The sequence below is a fragment of the Mesoplodon bidens genome (genome assembly GCF_964165515.1).
Source record: "Mesoplodon bidens genome assembly, chromosome: 1".
NCBI lineage: Eukaryota > Metazoa > Chordata > Mammalia > Artiodactyla > Ziphiidae > Mesoplodon > Mesoplodon bidens.
Genome location: NC_138176.1, coordinates 39090234 through 39107232, shown reverse-complemented (window position 1 = coordinate 39107232; position 16999 = coordinate 39090234). Strand labels below are relative to the sequence as shown.

The following is a 16999-nucleotide window of genomic DNA, read 5'->3' as shown; positions in this document are numbered from 1 at the left end:
ACATGATTTAAAAAGAGAGACAGAAAGAATGAAAAGACAAGCACAAAGAAAGCCAAAGACACAGGGCTGCTAATAGTTGGTATGAATGTGAGACCTGTAGCACAGCCCTAGTTCTGTCACTAATTAGCTATGAACTTTTGAGTAAGTTAATTATCATGGACCTAAATTCATTTCCTTGTGTGAATGGAGTTTTGTGAATTATATTACAGATAGTTTTTTTTTTTGTTTTTTTTTTTTGTTTTTTTTTTTTGCGGTACGCGGGCCTCTCACTGTTGTGGCCTATCCCGTTGCGGAGCACAGGCTCCGGACGCGCAGGCTCAGCGGCCATGGCTCACGGGCCCAGCCGCTCCGCGGCATGTGGGATCTTCCCAGACCGGGGCACGAACCCATATCCCCTGCATCGGCAGGCGGACTCTCAACCACTGCGCCACCAGGGAAGCCCTACAGATAGTTTTATAGCCTATATTTCGGTCATCTTCATAGTTCTCTCTAGTTAAAAAAATGTGGAGGAGGACTGCAATATATACTGCGTCCACTAGATGGCAATAGATAGCTTTGTAAATGGAGGTCTTTCAAGAAACTGAAGATGTCTAATAAGCAAGCAAGAGTGTATTTAAGGTTCTCGAGAAACAGAGAGATGACGCTAATTCCTCATACTGAGGTCCTTATTGAGATTTATAAGATAAATAGAAATCATATGTTTTTAATCCCTTTGTTTTAGACCCACAGGTATTCAAGGGTCATGTTAGGACATTCTGTTTTAAACCTTTACTGCTAAGATGGGTTATTTCATAACAACGAAGCAAACGCAGAATTGCTTGCATGAGGTCCAATTCTGAACTGAGCCAGTAAAACCCCCCAAAGGTCCTTACTCTTAGTCAAAAGTACTAAGTCAATCATTCTTAAACTTTTTCATCATAAAGAGCCGACAATCCAATTATTACAGAATCCAAGGCAATAAATTATCCTACTTTAAAGTGACTTTGGCAACACACTAGAGGTAGACTCATGAAAGAGATCTTTGAAATTCGTTTTTTACTTTGCCTATAGCTATCTAATAAACATTCCAATCCTTTCTATATTACTGTCTCAGACTGTACAACAAAAGAAGCTATATATTGTTACTGCATGGTAGAACTGATACTCAAACTGCTTTCAAGATGTAATATGCAGCTACATTCTTCCTCAGAGAACAATCTCTATTACAGTTCTAAATCTAGGATCTATAAACCATATTCATTACTAGTTTTCTTTCTAACAGTGGCATAAAAGGCTATTTCTCAATCAAATCCAATATCACCTTCAGTCATGCCACAAAGTCAAAAGCTACAGGCATGTCACATCCCCAAAGCTTTGCCACCATCACCAGACTCTGCTTTGTTATAACTCATGGACTTCAAAGCAAGATGAGGTATCCTCCAAAAATCAATGACTTATGTGTCAGGGTCAGTCAGACATGATGAAAGGGAGGAGAATAATCAGTTAAACCTGGCATAGGTAGATACAAAGCAGAGCTATAGAAAAGCTTTTCTTAAGAATCCAGGTAGGGGCTTCCCTGGTGGCGCAGTGGTTGGGAGTCTGCCTGCCGAAGCAGGGGACACGGGTTTGTGCCCTGGTCCGGGAAGATCCCACATGCCGCGGAGCGGCTGGGCCCGTGAGCCATGGCCGCTGAGCCTGCGCGTCCGGAGCCTGTGCTCCGCAACGGGAGAGACCACAGCAGTGAGAGGTCCGTGTACTGCACAAAAAAAAAAAAAGAATCCAGGTAACAGGGAAATCTATAGAGACAGAAAATAGATTACTGTTTGCTTAGAGTTGGAGGCAGAGATGAGGGATGGAGGTGAGAGCTTTAGGATATGGGGTGTCTTTCTGAGGTGATGAAAATATTCCAAAATTGAGTGTGGGAATGGTTGCAGTATGTCGTTGGATATACTAAATACCATTGACATATACACTTCAAATGGATGAGTTGTATGGTATGTGAATTAGTCTCAAAGCTGTTTTTTTTAAAAAGGAGGTGGGAGAAGCCAGGTGAAAGGTGAGTCAACAAATCACAATCAGGGAAGACTCACACTCAAGAACAATCCAAGGTAAGGTTTACCAGGCTTGTCACATAATCAATGCTTATATCATAAAAACCTTCTTTTTTCCAGAATGGCCACAAAGAGACTGTTCTTCTTTTGGGCCAAACTACTACATCTCCATCAAAAATACTTACTTCTTAAAGGCAAGGAAAAAAAGAGAAATATTCCATTTTTAAGTGGGTTTTTAAAAATCTGGATTTCAATTTGACCTAGACTAATACAATGAACCAGGCCATAGTATCAGTTTTTAAAACATGCAAATCAGTAGAATCCCTAATACACCCTTTGCTAAGTCAGTTAAACTGAATTCACGCTCTATCAAAGGGAGCCCATTCCCTAAGGTAAACAGTGCAGGCTGAGACTCACAGTTGACGATGTCACCTTGAAGCTGCAGAATCTGAGGAGCTGGCATCGTGAGGACAACAATATCAAACTGCTCAGGGGAGCCTGTTTCCCTGAGGACTTCCCACTTGTCATTTCTCAGGTTGATCTGGGTCACACACTGTCTGAAGTAGATATCAGCACCTGTTCCAAAAGCAAAATCATATTCACATCATCAGGATTTTCCATACGAATGAGAGGGAAGAGAAGAGTCACAGACTGGATCCACTCAGATGAATAAAATGGTAAAGTGCATCTTGTACAGCCCCTGGGCTTCACTTTCTTTACTTTCTATCTCGTTTAATGGGAATCCCTCCCTTCTGGCGCCCTTGGACCTCCCTAACAATGCCTGCTCTGGGGAAAAAAAATACTACTACTACAACTAATAATAATAGAAACCATAGATATCTTTCATTAGTCATCTACTGTATGTCAAGACTATGCCAAACACTTGATATACATTATACAAATTCATTTCCCAGATAAGGAAACAGATTTAGAAATGTCACGCCATGATTTAAATCCACATCCACCTGACTCTAAAGTTCATTATCTTTGTAGAGCAAGTATACATCTTAGTAAAGCTGTAAAGAATTCTCTCTAGTAATACCAAGAAAGAGCAATATTCCCTATTAAAAGTATCAATATTCCCTATTAAAAGTATCAATATTCCCTATTAAACCTGAAAAAAAAAACTCTGAAGAGAAATCCAAGTCTCATCGATAGATCAATTACCTTTATGACAAAGAATCAAAATGAAGAGAAATACAATCTGGAATGTTCTCTCATAGCATTTCCCTTATTTGCATTTATCACAAAGATATTTTAATAATTATTTGAGTAGTTATATGATTAATATTTTCTTCCCTTTTAACTTAAAAGCCACAAATTATGCCTGTTTTTTCTATATATAGCATATAAAGTATTGTACTTGGCATGTACTAGGTATTTAATCAATATTTGTTTAAAAGACTGAATCATGAACCATAAACTGAAAGATAGGAAAATATAATTGGATCATTAAGTCTCCCTGGTATACTAGTACTTACCTCACATTCCAGTTGTGAGAAAAATATGATGTTAAAGCAAATCTACTTTTATTTGGCCTCGTGAATAGAAAAGAAATAAATAAAAATGGAATAAGGGGGGAAAAGCACAATGAAAGATCCTGTCCATCACTGCATGGGACACCTCGTGCTCCTAGCCACTAAACATCCAGCTTAAATCCAACCTTTGCCATGAAGCTTCCTTTCCGTAGCTACTCCAGCCCAATGTGATCCTTCTCATCTTGACAATCACTGCCTTTACCACTCATTCTGACATTGATCCAAAGTATCTCTATGCTTTAGGTATGTCTTATCTATCCCAAAATACTCTCTTGGGCTCCTCCATGTCAGGTCTCCAGATCTCATATACCTTTACATCTTTCACATTCCCTTGAATAACTCTACAACATAGTAATTACAAATTTTTTAAATCAAATGCAAATATGGTAGAAGGAATGAGGCCCAGGGGTCAATCTCTCAATATATGTAGACCTTGAAATATGTAGACTCAAAATATGTAGACCTTGAACTCAATTATATAAAAATTCATTTTTTAAAAAAGCAGAAAGTATGTCACAAAATGGACTTATTGTTGATTTATATATTATAGTGACACTTTCCCCTGCTATTTTTCTGTATTTTCCAAATTTTCTACCAGTAGTATGTAATTCTTTTTTAAAAGTTACTTTTGAAATAAATATTTTACATAGTGATAAGAAATCTAAAGTACTCACACTCAACAGACTGCACAAATTGAAATAATAAATAGGTTTTTACTAAGAATTGGCTAAGTTAGAATGAATATATGTATATTTATGTATCTTAGAAATCTAAAGCTATATCACTATACCTACCTACTATGTACAAGGTACTATTAGATTCTGTTTGAGCTACAAATAATTAAATATGACCTCTTCTGCCAAGAGTTTCCAAAGCAAAATTGGAAAATAAAGCATATAGTCCCCCAAACACGTAACACAAAAGGATGTAGGTACAATGTATTCAAGGAGTGTCCCTCAGCTATAAGAGGCAGGGACTTTGGTTCATGTATCATTAGTGCCTAAAACAGTATATAGTAAGCACTCAGTAAATGTTTATTGGATGAATGGATGTATGCATGCATGGATGGCTAGATATATAATACAGTTAGTAAGTACTTGGAAATTTTAGTAAGTATGCACATCTAATTTGGGTTAAGTAAAAATCATGATGGAAATGAGATTTTTTTTTCAAGTTGTATGGTGGCAATATATGAAGCTGATGGTGACATTCTACAAAATATCCAAATGGTGTCACCATCTGTGATGGTTAATTTTATGTGTCAACTTGACTGAGTCATGGGGGTTCCCATATATTTGGCAAACATTATTCTGGGTATGTCTGTGGGGTGTTTTTAGAGGAGATTAATATTTAAATTGGTAGACTGAGTAAAGCAGGTTGCCCTCCCTAACATAGGTGGGTATAATCCAATCAATCAAAGGCCTGAATAAAACAGAAAGGCTGACCCTCCCAGGAGTAAAGAAGTCTTCCTGTCTGATAGCCTTTGAACTGGGACATTGTTTACATTGTTTTATTCTCCTGCCTTCAGACTTGAACTGAAACATCAGCTCTTCCTGGGTCTCAGGCTCACCAGCCTTTGGACTGGAACTGTACCTTTAGCTCTCTGGGGTCTCAGGCTTTTGGACTGAAACTAAACCATCAACTCTCCTGGGTCTCCAGCAGACTTTCAGACTTGCCAGCCTCCAAAATCACATAAGCTAATTCTATATGATAAATCTGCATATATATATATATATATATATATATATATATATATATATATATATCCTCTTGATTCTGTTTTTCTGGAAAATCCTGATGAATACACCATCATAGACTAAATCCTAGATGGAGAAATGGCCTCACCCAGAATGGTATTTACTGTGTCCTCATGTTGTATATTCAATCTCACCGGCTCCTCCCATGCCCAGTATCAGGGATTCTCAGAGTTCCCAACTAGTAATATTTGATGAAGGAGACCAAAACAGTAACTATTCTAGAAATAGCTTATGAAACAAAACAAATACTCAGCCTTATACCTTTCCTCAGTGATCTTCAGTTGGGCAATTATTTATGATTCATCAAGAAGCCTATTTCTGTTTTAAAAAATAAATCATTTATCATCCAAGATTATTTATCATCTTTTTCAAAAAAATCCATTTTAAAACACTTATAATAAATATAAAGAACAAATGAAAATCCTCATAGAAAACGGGCAAAGGTTATGAATAAGACATTCACAAGAAAAAAAAGCAGACGTGGTTAGCAAAACAAAGATGCATAAACTCATTCATAATTAAGTAAATGCAAATCAGAACACAAGGAAATACCATTTTAACCCATCACATGGGCAAAATTTTTAAATTTCCATAATATCAGGATGTGTGGAAAGAGACGTTCTCTTTCACTATTGATGAGATATTCTTTAAGAGGAAGAGATGGCACAACCTAGTTATATAAAAAATGCACATACCATTGACACACCTACTGTACTGCTAGGAACTGATCCTACAGATATGCTTTCAAAAGTATGTCAAGGTTAAACATTGCAGTAATATTTGTATTCGCATAAACCAAAACAACCCCTCACCACCACCCCAAACAATCCACATACTTACCAGAAAGTTAACAGTTAACTAAATAACAATACACACATACCATGTAATACTGAACAGGCATTGAAAAGAATGAAGCACACTGAATTTGCTGATATGAAAATAGACCTAAGATATGATTCACTCTATGATTATGCATCAGTCAAGAATCTCCAGAGAGGGCTTCCCTGGTGGCGCAGTGGTTGAGAGTCCGCCTGCCGATGCAGGGGATATGGGTTCGTGCCCCGGTCTGGGAAGATCCCACATGCCGCGGAGAGGCTGGGCCCGTGAGCCATGGCCTCTGGGCCTGTGCGTCCGCAATGGGGGAGGCCACAACAGTGAGAGGCCCGCGTACAGCAAAAAAAAAAAAAAAAAAAAGAATCTCCAGAGAAATAGAACCAATAGGATATATATAGACATAGATAGAGATAGAGATTGATTTATTATAAACATAGATGAGAAAAGTATAGAATGGCTTATGTAAAATAACCTCATTTATGTTTTAAAAAAGAATATATACAAATATATGAATAGGTAAATAGAGACAGCCACGTAGAACAATAGATAGATGCATAAACATTTTTCTGGAAGCATATATTGGAAACAATGATTACTTTAGGGGAAGACAACTAGCTATTGAGTGGTGAGTAGGAGAACATTTACTTTATTTTATAACTTTCTTTAGAGCATTAATATTTAATTATGTGTATAACTTTTATTTTAAAATGCTAACTTTAAAAGAAGGTAGAAAAAATTATATTCTCACCTGATTCTTTCAAGTAGTGGTTAATAATTGAAGAAACTCCTTGAGGTGCCACAAAGTTACAATCTCCTTCTTTTATCACCATTCCTTCAATAGGAGAGGTCAGAGGCTTCAAAACACCACGAGCTAACAGTTCATCATAAAAACTGAAATAAATCAATATGTATAACATAACTATATGCTACACTTAGCTCTAAATACTATATTCTCTTCCAAGAATTCTTAGAGATTACAACCCTAAATAATAACTAGAAATCTTCCTATGAGCAGCTCAACATATGTTTTGTGTTAATAAAAACTATAATTCAGGTGAAGAACGGAAATGTTTTGAGAATCCATAGTCTTTTGCTAATCTTAGTCAAAGGTCTATTTTCTCATATATTTCAAAATTAAAGTCAGTGAAAATAAAAAGAAAGGTATTCAATACACCAGTTTTAAAGCTGGTTAAGATTGACTTCCATCACAGCTATCTGTCCTCTTCCTCAGCACCAACATACGAACTCTTATTTATTGAGCCCTTACTATGTTCCATGCAACATCTCATCTGATGGTCACAATTGGATGAGGTATGTATTACAGTTTTCCCGCTTTACTCAGGTTAACCTTTTACTGCTAATACGATCAATGATGATAACATAATTTCACGATATTACAAGAGTCAAAGTTTAACCCTGCTAAAAATGGATGATTTGTAACTTTTTACATCCTACAACCAGTAAGACAGATTCCACCCCTTTTGACTAACTCACCTCTGGTGTTTTTTGGCATGATGAGAAGTGCAGGTGATGTACTGGGCACCCAAGTCCACTGTGCTCTGTGGATTATGAGGACTGCAGGCTGTGGTCATTCTTCCCCCTTGAATTAGTCCCCAGGAAAATGTCTTAGTGCATTAGAATGAACCTTTTGCAGTTGACGCTATTCACCCCAGGTTACCACAAATAGATTACTTAGAACTGTTTGAGGAAATATTTAAAATTTTTTTTTAATTTTTTACTTTCATAATAATTAATACATTTTTAAATATTCTGTTTTCTCCAGATTACAGACATCTAGAAAACGTTTTTTTATACTGAAGATTTTGTCATCTAACATTGTCAGGAATTAATTAAGAGACAATTTGGTCACTGAGTGTGAGATTTTTTTAAAAGAACACATGAATAATGCGCCACCCTTCAGCACTGTGACTGAGGCATCTATTTACCTGAGTAAAAGGAATGAACGAACGGGCAAAAGAAAACAAAATAATGAATGAAATGTCAGAATGAACGAATCAACGAATGCTTTCCCTCTTGCAGTCAGATTTCAGGAAAGTGACAGGATGCTGTCAACTAGATCTTCGTAAAGTCTTGGTCAACGGGCACTTGAGGATTCTCATAATCTAGAGATAAGCCTCCCAGGCACAGAGCGGCCAAGAAAAAAATCCATTTCTTAGCGACAGCGGCAGGCCCAGGCTTTGCAAACTCCAGTCAGGATCCCTCCCAGGCCGCTCAGGCCGCCCTCTGAAGTGCTCTCGGTACTCCCGCCCCACCCCCCGGCCCAGCCGGGGTCGCCGCTTCCACCCGCGCGCCCTCTCAGGCCTCACGGGCGCCGGAAGTCTCCGATCACATGACCAGACGCCCGCCGAGCTGCTGGATTTTCTTCACAGACTTACTCCGGGAGGGCCCAGGCCACTTCAGAAGCCATGGTCCCCGCCGGCTTCTTTTCCCCGCGTTTCCCGTTTCGGCCAGGAGACGACCCACCTGAGTCCCCAGCCTTGTCCCACACAGCGAGGTGCAAAGGACGGGCCACCGCCTTCCTCAGCAGCGCTGCGCACAGGCTTCCCGTCAGCCCGGCGCCCACGATCAGCACCCGCGCCATGGCCCGCTGTCTCCGCGGCGGGGTGGCCGGCCTGCAGTAGGTGCAACAGCCAAAGCTCAGCGGGTTGGAGATGTCGGCTCCGCGCTCCGGGCCCCACCCGATCCCTGAGCAGTTCCTCGGCTGGCCTGCAGGGGGCGGAGAGGAGGCGACCGGGGCTGAGGGGATGATCAGCGCTGAAGACCAGCAAACCTTGGCCTTCCCCTTGGTTTGAGGGCCAGGAGCTGGCTTCCAAGACAGGCTGGCCCCATCCGATAAGCTGTGAATTCCAGCCTGCCCCTCGCCCCCCAGAACCTGTAAATCATGTAGGTCAGAGTGTGAGACCTCGCCTCGCCACAGGGTAGGCACTGTTTTGCCTACACTGCTGCAGGCAAAAACTTTGAAATGTATATAACTTTATTCATTTCAAATCATTCCCTACATATTTTAAAGTATGTATCTTAAATATATCAAGTTAAATATCATATCAGTATAATACAATTAAATACACCAACTCACAATCATCTTTATTATGAAATGTTAGGACAATGAAAAGCTTATGCCTATAGAAATTGTGCTATAAAACTAGTAAAATTCAATCATAAAATGCTAAATCAAGCCCAAATGAGGTGTTGTCTTTTTGTGAAGTTAATGTAATGGATCGGACAAGCATGTGTAGCTATCAGGCCAAACATCAAGGGTCTAGCTTTAAAAACCAAAAACATCAAGATCCAAGCTAATGGTTTAAATCACTTGGTGATGGTTGGCCATTCTACCTTATGTAGCCATGAGAATGATTCGGGGTCCCATGGCTAGCTAGGATTTCAAGGCCATGTATAAAAATCCAGATTCTCCTCATTGGTTTATACATGTTTCCTTTTCTCAGTTTGAAGAAATTGGACCTGGAGAAGATTGCCATCAAGGGGTCCACCTTAAGTCTCCTTGCTTTCTGAAACACTTGCCTCCTTTTTCACACTGCCCTCCACTACCCAACACCATCTGTCCACGGTAGATAAAAACTTAGCCAAGATGGGCCACAAATACGAGGTCTTGTCTAACTTGTAACTGTGTCCCATGAAATGTAAACGGTCGATTTGCATACATACTATATCTTCATCCTTACATTCAGTTAGGTATCATTTTTCCCAAAGGGATTGTGTAACTTCACCTCTGCCAACAAAGAATTCATGTCAAAACATATCAGATATGCCAAAATGTTATATAAGCTGACAATTGTATCCTCTATCGCATTGTCATTAACTACTTTTATTTTAACTAAAGCAGTTGAGAACATTTCATTTTACTTTTCTAGACCCTGCCCCACAGGTGCTTGGAAAATTTTCTTTCAACCTTTTGTATTTTCTATGTCACCTTCTATTTTACTCTTCCCTACCTCTGGTTCCCTCTTTCAACAGCTCCGGAATTCACTTCACGCATTATGCATCCCCATGGATGGCAGCACTGGCAGGAACTCTCATTAGCTATTCAGTAGTTGTTTGAACAACAACTATCTATCTAAATCTACACCGTACAAAGACTCTTCATATTACTGGTAATCCATTTGTTTATTTTGTATGGCAATAGCTTCTTTAGAAAATTTGCATGTGATCTCATTGAGATACAGTGAGGTGGTTCCCACATACTACAATGTTTTCCCTAGTTGACATTTTCTGGAAATCTGAAAATTGTACGTCTGTTGAACTGAACTATGGAAGTGATTGTTAGTGTACTTGTTTTCTGACTAGATATTAATTGGAACTATCCTGATATGTTTTTAATATCTTTATGCATTTATTTTATCCTACAAGTAAACATAAAGTTTCTGGATCAGCAAGACTATTGTAGCAATAAACACATCAGTTCCTCATGCCTCAATCTGTTCCCCTTCTGAAGCTGTATTATGATTAGGCCCATGGCACAAAGGATTTCTCTTGTGCCATAGGAGAAGAACCCTAGACTTATGAATCCAACAGTTTAAATAGGAATTGGACAGTTGTTTAGTTGCCACCTCACCTCCTGGGAGAGGGAAAGAAAACTGCTCCACTGGAATGTAAATGGCTGGCTCCATGACCCAGAGTTTCATCCATCTTTGAATGTGAACAAATTTTCTCAGGAAGAGAAAAGGGAACGTCCCTACCACAGAATGAAAGCAACTGATTCCAGGGAAATAAGATTTATTACTCTTTGAATGGGAGCAAATCATTCTAGGTCTAACACTTTTTAACTTCCAAGGCTTGTCCTTTAATTCACGTTGAAGATTTATTTGCTCAGAAACTACTAACTAGGCAGAAATATTAAAATATTCATTTCTGCAAAGTACCTTATGTACACCGAGTACACTTGAGTATAGGATCAGACAGCCATAGATATATTAGGTCGGAGATAAGTTAACTACAATCTCCAGATACTACTTTTAAATCTGAGAAGCAACTTAATCTTCATCTACTGAGCACTATCAGGCCACAATACTGAGTTCTATACCAGGTAGTGCAGATTACACAGGTCTAGCATTTTGTAAGGTCATATATGTCATACCTCACCTTTCTGCTAAGCATCTCTTCTATAAACAAGAATATGGATAAATGAAAAAATGATATGTTAACTTCTCTCCCAAAATAATAGTTTTCTCACATTATTTATTCCTTGACAGGGCTTTAAATTAATTACCATTATAATGTATCTGTAAGTCACACAATACAAACTATAAAGTCTTTAGAGTTCATAGGTATATTGCTATCTGTGACTCAGTAAACTATTTTCTCTGTAGGCTTATTCTTTTAAAAATGAATGAATAAGGGCTTCCCTGGTGGCACAGTGGTTGAGAGTCCGCCTGTGGATTCAGGGGACACGGGTTCGTGCCCCAGTCCGGGAAGATCCCACATGCCGCGGAGCAGCTGGGCCTGTGAGCCATGGCCGCTGAGCCTGCGCGTCCAGAGCCTGTGCTCCGCAACGGGAGAGGCCACAACAGTGCAACAGTGAGAGGCCCGCGTACCGCAAAAAAAAAAAAAAAAAAAAAAAAAGAATGAATAAGTTCAATGGATTTCATGAAGAATGTAGTCTATTTATATTGGGAGTTTATATGAAAATATGTCATGTGTAAACTAGGTCTAGAAAGATCACCATAATAGATGTTTAGGAGTTACGCTAAGATAAACTTCAGAGAGTGGGAGAGGTCATAATCTTCAAGACCACGTGAGTGATGCCTCTGCTAGGGTCAGTTAAGTCAGATGGTATCAATAGCTACTGATTCAAGAAAAACAAGATCAAGACCAGGTATTCCAAAGAAAGATAAAACCAAGGTCCAGGCTTCATAACACCCACCCTATCTGCTTGAATTACACATTTGGAATGAGTGCAAAGATCATTCTGAAAAAAGGCCTCTCTCGTATTCTGTCCACCTTGAAATATAATTGAAATACATTAATTTATACATTTTTTTCTCTTTTTTTTATTGGAGTATAACTGCTTTACAATGTTGTGTTAGTTTCTGCTGTACAACGAAGTGAATCAGCTATATGTATTAATTTACACATATTTAAAAGGCAGAATTTTATGAGTTTGACTACATGTATACATCCAGAAAACTAATATCCTAATCGAGATACCAAACATTGTCATCACCCCCAAAAGCCTCCTCGTGCTCCTTACTAATTTATCCCTTCATAGTTGTCCGCAGCCAAACACTGATCTAATTTTAGTCATCACAGATCAGTTTTCACTGTCTATAATTTTATATAAATTGAATAACACAGAGGTATTTTTTTGTCTTTTTAAGAATGTCCTACGTTTATTTGTATTGTATTCAGAAGCACAAAGAAAACAAAGTTTCTTTATTTTCAATTAACGGATGCAACGTTCACCTGAGGCGCCCCCCACCTCCACATACACACACACACACACACACACACACACACTCACTCCTGAGTGGCTGGGCAAAGGAAGGTGGTGGAGGCCAATACAGAGTAATAAATTTATTCCAGGATGGTAACATTTGTCCATTATAATAGATCGCATGTATTTTAAATTTACATATTTTCTTTCAGATCATTCAGTTCTCTCAGATCCACCTTGTCCCCTGCTCCTCTCGAAATCGGAGTGCTCCTCTCCAAGCCAACCTGGAGTGACTGTGAAAGTCACAAAGCTTAAGCTTCAAAACCCTCACTTGCGTAAGTCCCTTCCAGGGCTCTCTAATTGACTCACAAGGTGATATATTTTTACAAACTTGGAAAATCAATATAGAGTAACCACATTTGATGAAGACCATTGGATGTTTCCACTCTCATTTCCTCTTTGTCACTGTTCCCCTTTGGTTTGCTAGTGCTGGCATGGCCATGGGAAATTTTGGAATTTGCCTATGGACACTTAGCTGAGAATATATATAGTGTAAATATAGGGGAATATATTTTTGTAGTTTGCAGTAATTTCTGTGTAAGTAAATTATTTATAACAGTCTTGAAAGGCTTCTAGGAAAAATGTAGTCAGTTTAGAGAGTACTTAGGTATTTAGGGCAACTTGAACTGTCCTGAAATTTTAAAGCACACATATGACAAAACCTTGACAGAGGGCTTTCCAGATTTGACAGCAATGATTTAAAAAACTCATGGTATTACTAAATTATAAGTTGTGAAGTCGAAACGAACTTTTCTTAAACTGATGCTATTTTTTAAGAAATTCATTTTAAATAGACAAATTTTGAGATATAATGATTCGATTTTTGTATAGTTTGCAAAATGTTCACCACAATAAGTCTAGTTAACATCCATTACCACACATAATTACAAATTTCTTTTCTTTTGATGAGAACATTTTAGATCTACTCTTTTAGCAACGTTCAAATATACAATACAATATTATTAACTAGAGTCACCATGCTGTACATTACATACCCATGACTTACTTTATAGCTGGAAGTTTGTACCTTTTGATCCTGTACACTCATTTCACTCATCCCTACCCCCCATCTCTGGCAACCACCAATCTTTTATCTATGAGTTCAGTTTTCATTTGTTTGTTTCTTGAGATAACATATAAGTGAGATCATATGGTTTTGCCTTTCTCTATGACTTACGTCACTTAGGATAATGTTCTCAAGGTCCATCTATGTTGTCCAAAATGTCAAGATTCTTTTCATTTTTATGGCTGAATTTTTTAGATAGATTGCTAGGTAGGTAGATAGATAGATAGATAGAGATATCACATTTTCTTTATCCATTCATTCATCAATGGACTTATATTGCTTCCATGTTTTGGCTATTACAAATAATGTTGCAAAGAACATGGGGCTGCAAATTTCTTTTCCAGTTAGTGTTTTCCTTTTCTTTAGATGAATATCCAGAAGCAGAATTACTGGATCATTAATACTTCTGTTTTTAATATTTTGAGAAACCTCCATACTGTTTTCCATACTGGCTGTACCAATTTATATCCCCACCAATGGTACATAAGTGTTCCCTTTTCTCCACATCTTTGCCAAAACTTGTTATTTCTAGTCTTTTGATAATAGCCATTCTAATAGGTATAAGTTGATATCTCATTGGGGTTATAATTTACATTTACCTGATGATTAGTGATGTTGAGCACTTTTTCATGTACCTGTTGGTCATTTGTTTATCTTCTTTGGGAAAATGTCTATCCAGGTCCTCTGGCCATATTTTTATGTTGAACTGTTTTCTTGTTATTGAGTTGTGTGAGTTCTTTATATATTTTGGATATTAACTCTCTATCAGATATAATTTGCAAATATTTTCTCCTGTTTGGTAGATTGACTTCATTCTGTTAATGGTTTCCTTTGCGGTGCAGACGCTTTTAAGTTTGATGTAGTCCTGCTTGTTTATTTTAGCTTTTTTTGCTTGCCCTTTTGGTGTTAAATACAAAAACATCATTGCCAAGATTGATGCCAAGGGGCTTATTCCCTATTTTTCTTTTGGTGTTTTATGGTTTCATATCTTACATTAAAGTATTTAATCCATTTTGAGTTAATTTTTGTGCATGGTATAATATAGTGGTCCAGTCTCATTCTTTTGCATGTGGCTATCCAGTTTTTACAACACCATTTATTGAAGAGACTCTCTTTTTTCCACTGTATGTTCTTAGCTCTCTTGTTGTAAACTGATTGAACATATATGTGTGCATTTGTTTCTGGGCTCTCTATTCTCTTCCATTGATCTATGTGTCTGTTTTTATGTCAATACCATACTGTTTTGACTACTATATCTTTGTAATATAGTTAGAAATCAGAAAGTGAGATGCCTCCTGCTTTGTTCTTCTTTCTCAAGATTGCTTTGTCTCTTGTGGTCTTTTATGTTTTCATACAAATTTTAGGATAGTTTATTTTATTTCTGAGAAAAATGCCATTGGAATTTTGATAGAGACTGCATTGATCCTACAGACTGCTTTGGGTAATATTGAGAATTTAACAATATTAATTCTTTCAATCATGAGCACAGAATATCTTGATGTATATTTGTGTCTTCTTTGATATCTTTCATTAATGTCTCATAGTTTTCAGTGTATAGGTCTTTCACCTCCTTGGTTACCTTTATTTCTAGGTATTTTCTTCTTTTCAATGCTATTGTAAGAGGGATTTTTTCTCATTTCTATTTCTGATAGTTCATTTTTAGTGAATAGAAATGCAACACTCTTTTGTATATTGATTTTGTATTCTGAAACTCTACTGAATTTTTTTATTCTAATTTTTTTGATGGAGTCTTTAGGGTTTTCTATATTTAATATCATGTCATCTGCAAATAGTGAAAGTTTTACTTCTTCTTTTATGATTTGAATGCCTGTTTCTTTTTTTCACTCCATAGAATGATTTTGAGATTCATCCATGTTGTTGCATGTAATAGTAGTTTACTCATTTTTATTAGTGAGTAGAATTCCATTGTATGGATATAGAAATATTTTGTTTACCACACTGTCTTGTTTATAGTACCTTTACAGTAACTTAAGTCTTGAAATCAGAGAGAAATGCTCTGACTTGGTTTTTTTCTTTTATTTTCTTTGAATATTCTAGTTCTTTGCTTTTTATATTAATTTTAGTATCGGCTTGTCAATTTCTACCAAAAAGTTTTATAATATTTTTACTGGGATTCTACTGAATATAGAAAAAAATAGAAAAATTTAAGAAAAGTTGACATTTTAACATTACTAAAGTGACATCAGCATCAAGGTGATATAAAATGTCCCTCCTTTTTGTTCCCCTTTTTAACAACTAAAAATCAATATCCATCACAAACAAGAAAATCTCTTTGGGAGTTGTGGAATCCAGCACCATATTACCAGGGACCCAAGAAAAGTCTAACCCACCTGTGCAGCTTGGTAGGCAGACACACCTCTGTATGGGCTGTGGAACCAGCAGAAGCCATTGAAACTGTCCCAACTCTTCATAGCTGCAACTGGGAAAACCTGGGGAATGCCGATGTGGGCCGACACCTGTGGATGAGAAAGGCTTTATAGAAGTCCAGCCATCTGGAAAGGAGATTCCAGCACACCACTGGAGAAAAGAAAAATATGAGTTTGAACACACTAGAGAGAATCCCTGTATACCAGTGCTGCCCCTGTACTGTATTGTACACATAACATTTTGGTTAAGGTGGTAGACCTCCTATTAAATGTTCTTAGTAAAACAACATTTCAATAAATAAAACTTCATTTTTTCACATGTGCAATACTTGGTATTAGTTATTTCATAATTTAGGTAAAAACAACCATCAAAACCTTTTGATAAAAGTTGTTTTTCTCTCAAATTTTGAAAAGTATACCAGAGGGTCATACTAACTGTTTTAAGGTAAATATGATTCTTTATGGGTTCAAGTGTTCCTACCCAAGTGTAGGGAAAAAATTGATAACTGCCAGAATCAAGAAAACTCAGAGAATGAGGATGTTGGAGGCAGAGTTTCAGGAGGTGACAAATCAAAAAGAGTGAATCTCTAAGGACATATTGGAACCCTATCCTCTTGTGAATTTACTGCTTATGCAATATTTGACTTGCCATTTGGCAAATATGTGAGTTCACTGGAAATGCAGTGACTTCACATTTTTAGGAAAGGTCACCCAAAACACACACATGTACGCCTATATATATATATGGGTATTTAGTGAGAGAGAGAAGGAAGAAGAGAATTAAGTTTTTCATTTACCTTCAAGAAAGCATTCAGTGTGGTGACAGTGAGTATGACTCTCTGGTGTTATAAAGTGTACTTAATATACTTCAAAATTAATATATTGATATGTTTTGTGAACTTTATTTCTACCTTAGGT

At 37.4% G+C, this 16999-nt stretch overlaps 1 protein-coding gene across 3 annotated transcripts in view; it reads right to left on the bottom strand.

Moving 5' to 3' along the window:
- RNLS (renalase, FAD dependent amine oxidase) overlaps positions 1–9081 on the bottom strand; it is a 306184-nt gene extending 297103 nt beyond the window's left edge. For all 3 annotated transcript variants that reach the window (XM_081234363.1, XM_081234361.1, XM_081234362.1), the window contains exons 1-4: positions 8644–9081; positions 7654–7759; positions 6908–7050; positions 2448–2606 (exon numbers count right to left, since the gene is read on the bottom strand). In XM_081234363.1, the coding sequence (XP_081090489.1) occupies positions 2448–2606; positions 6908–7050; positions 7654–7759; positions 8644–8761 (526 nt within the window). In that variant the 5' untranslated portion in view covers positions 8762–9081. The remainder of the gene's footprint in view (positions 1–2447; positions 2607–6907; positions 7051–7653; positions 7760–8643) is intronic.
- Positions 9082–16999: the final 7918 nt, after the last annotated feature.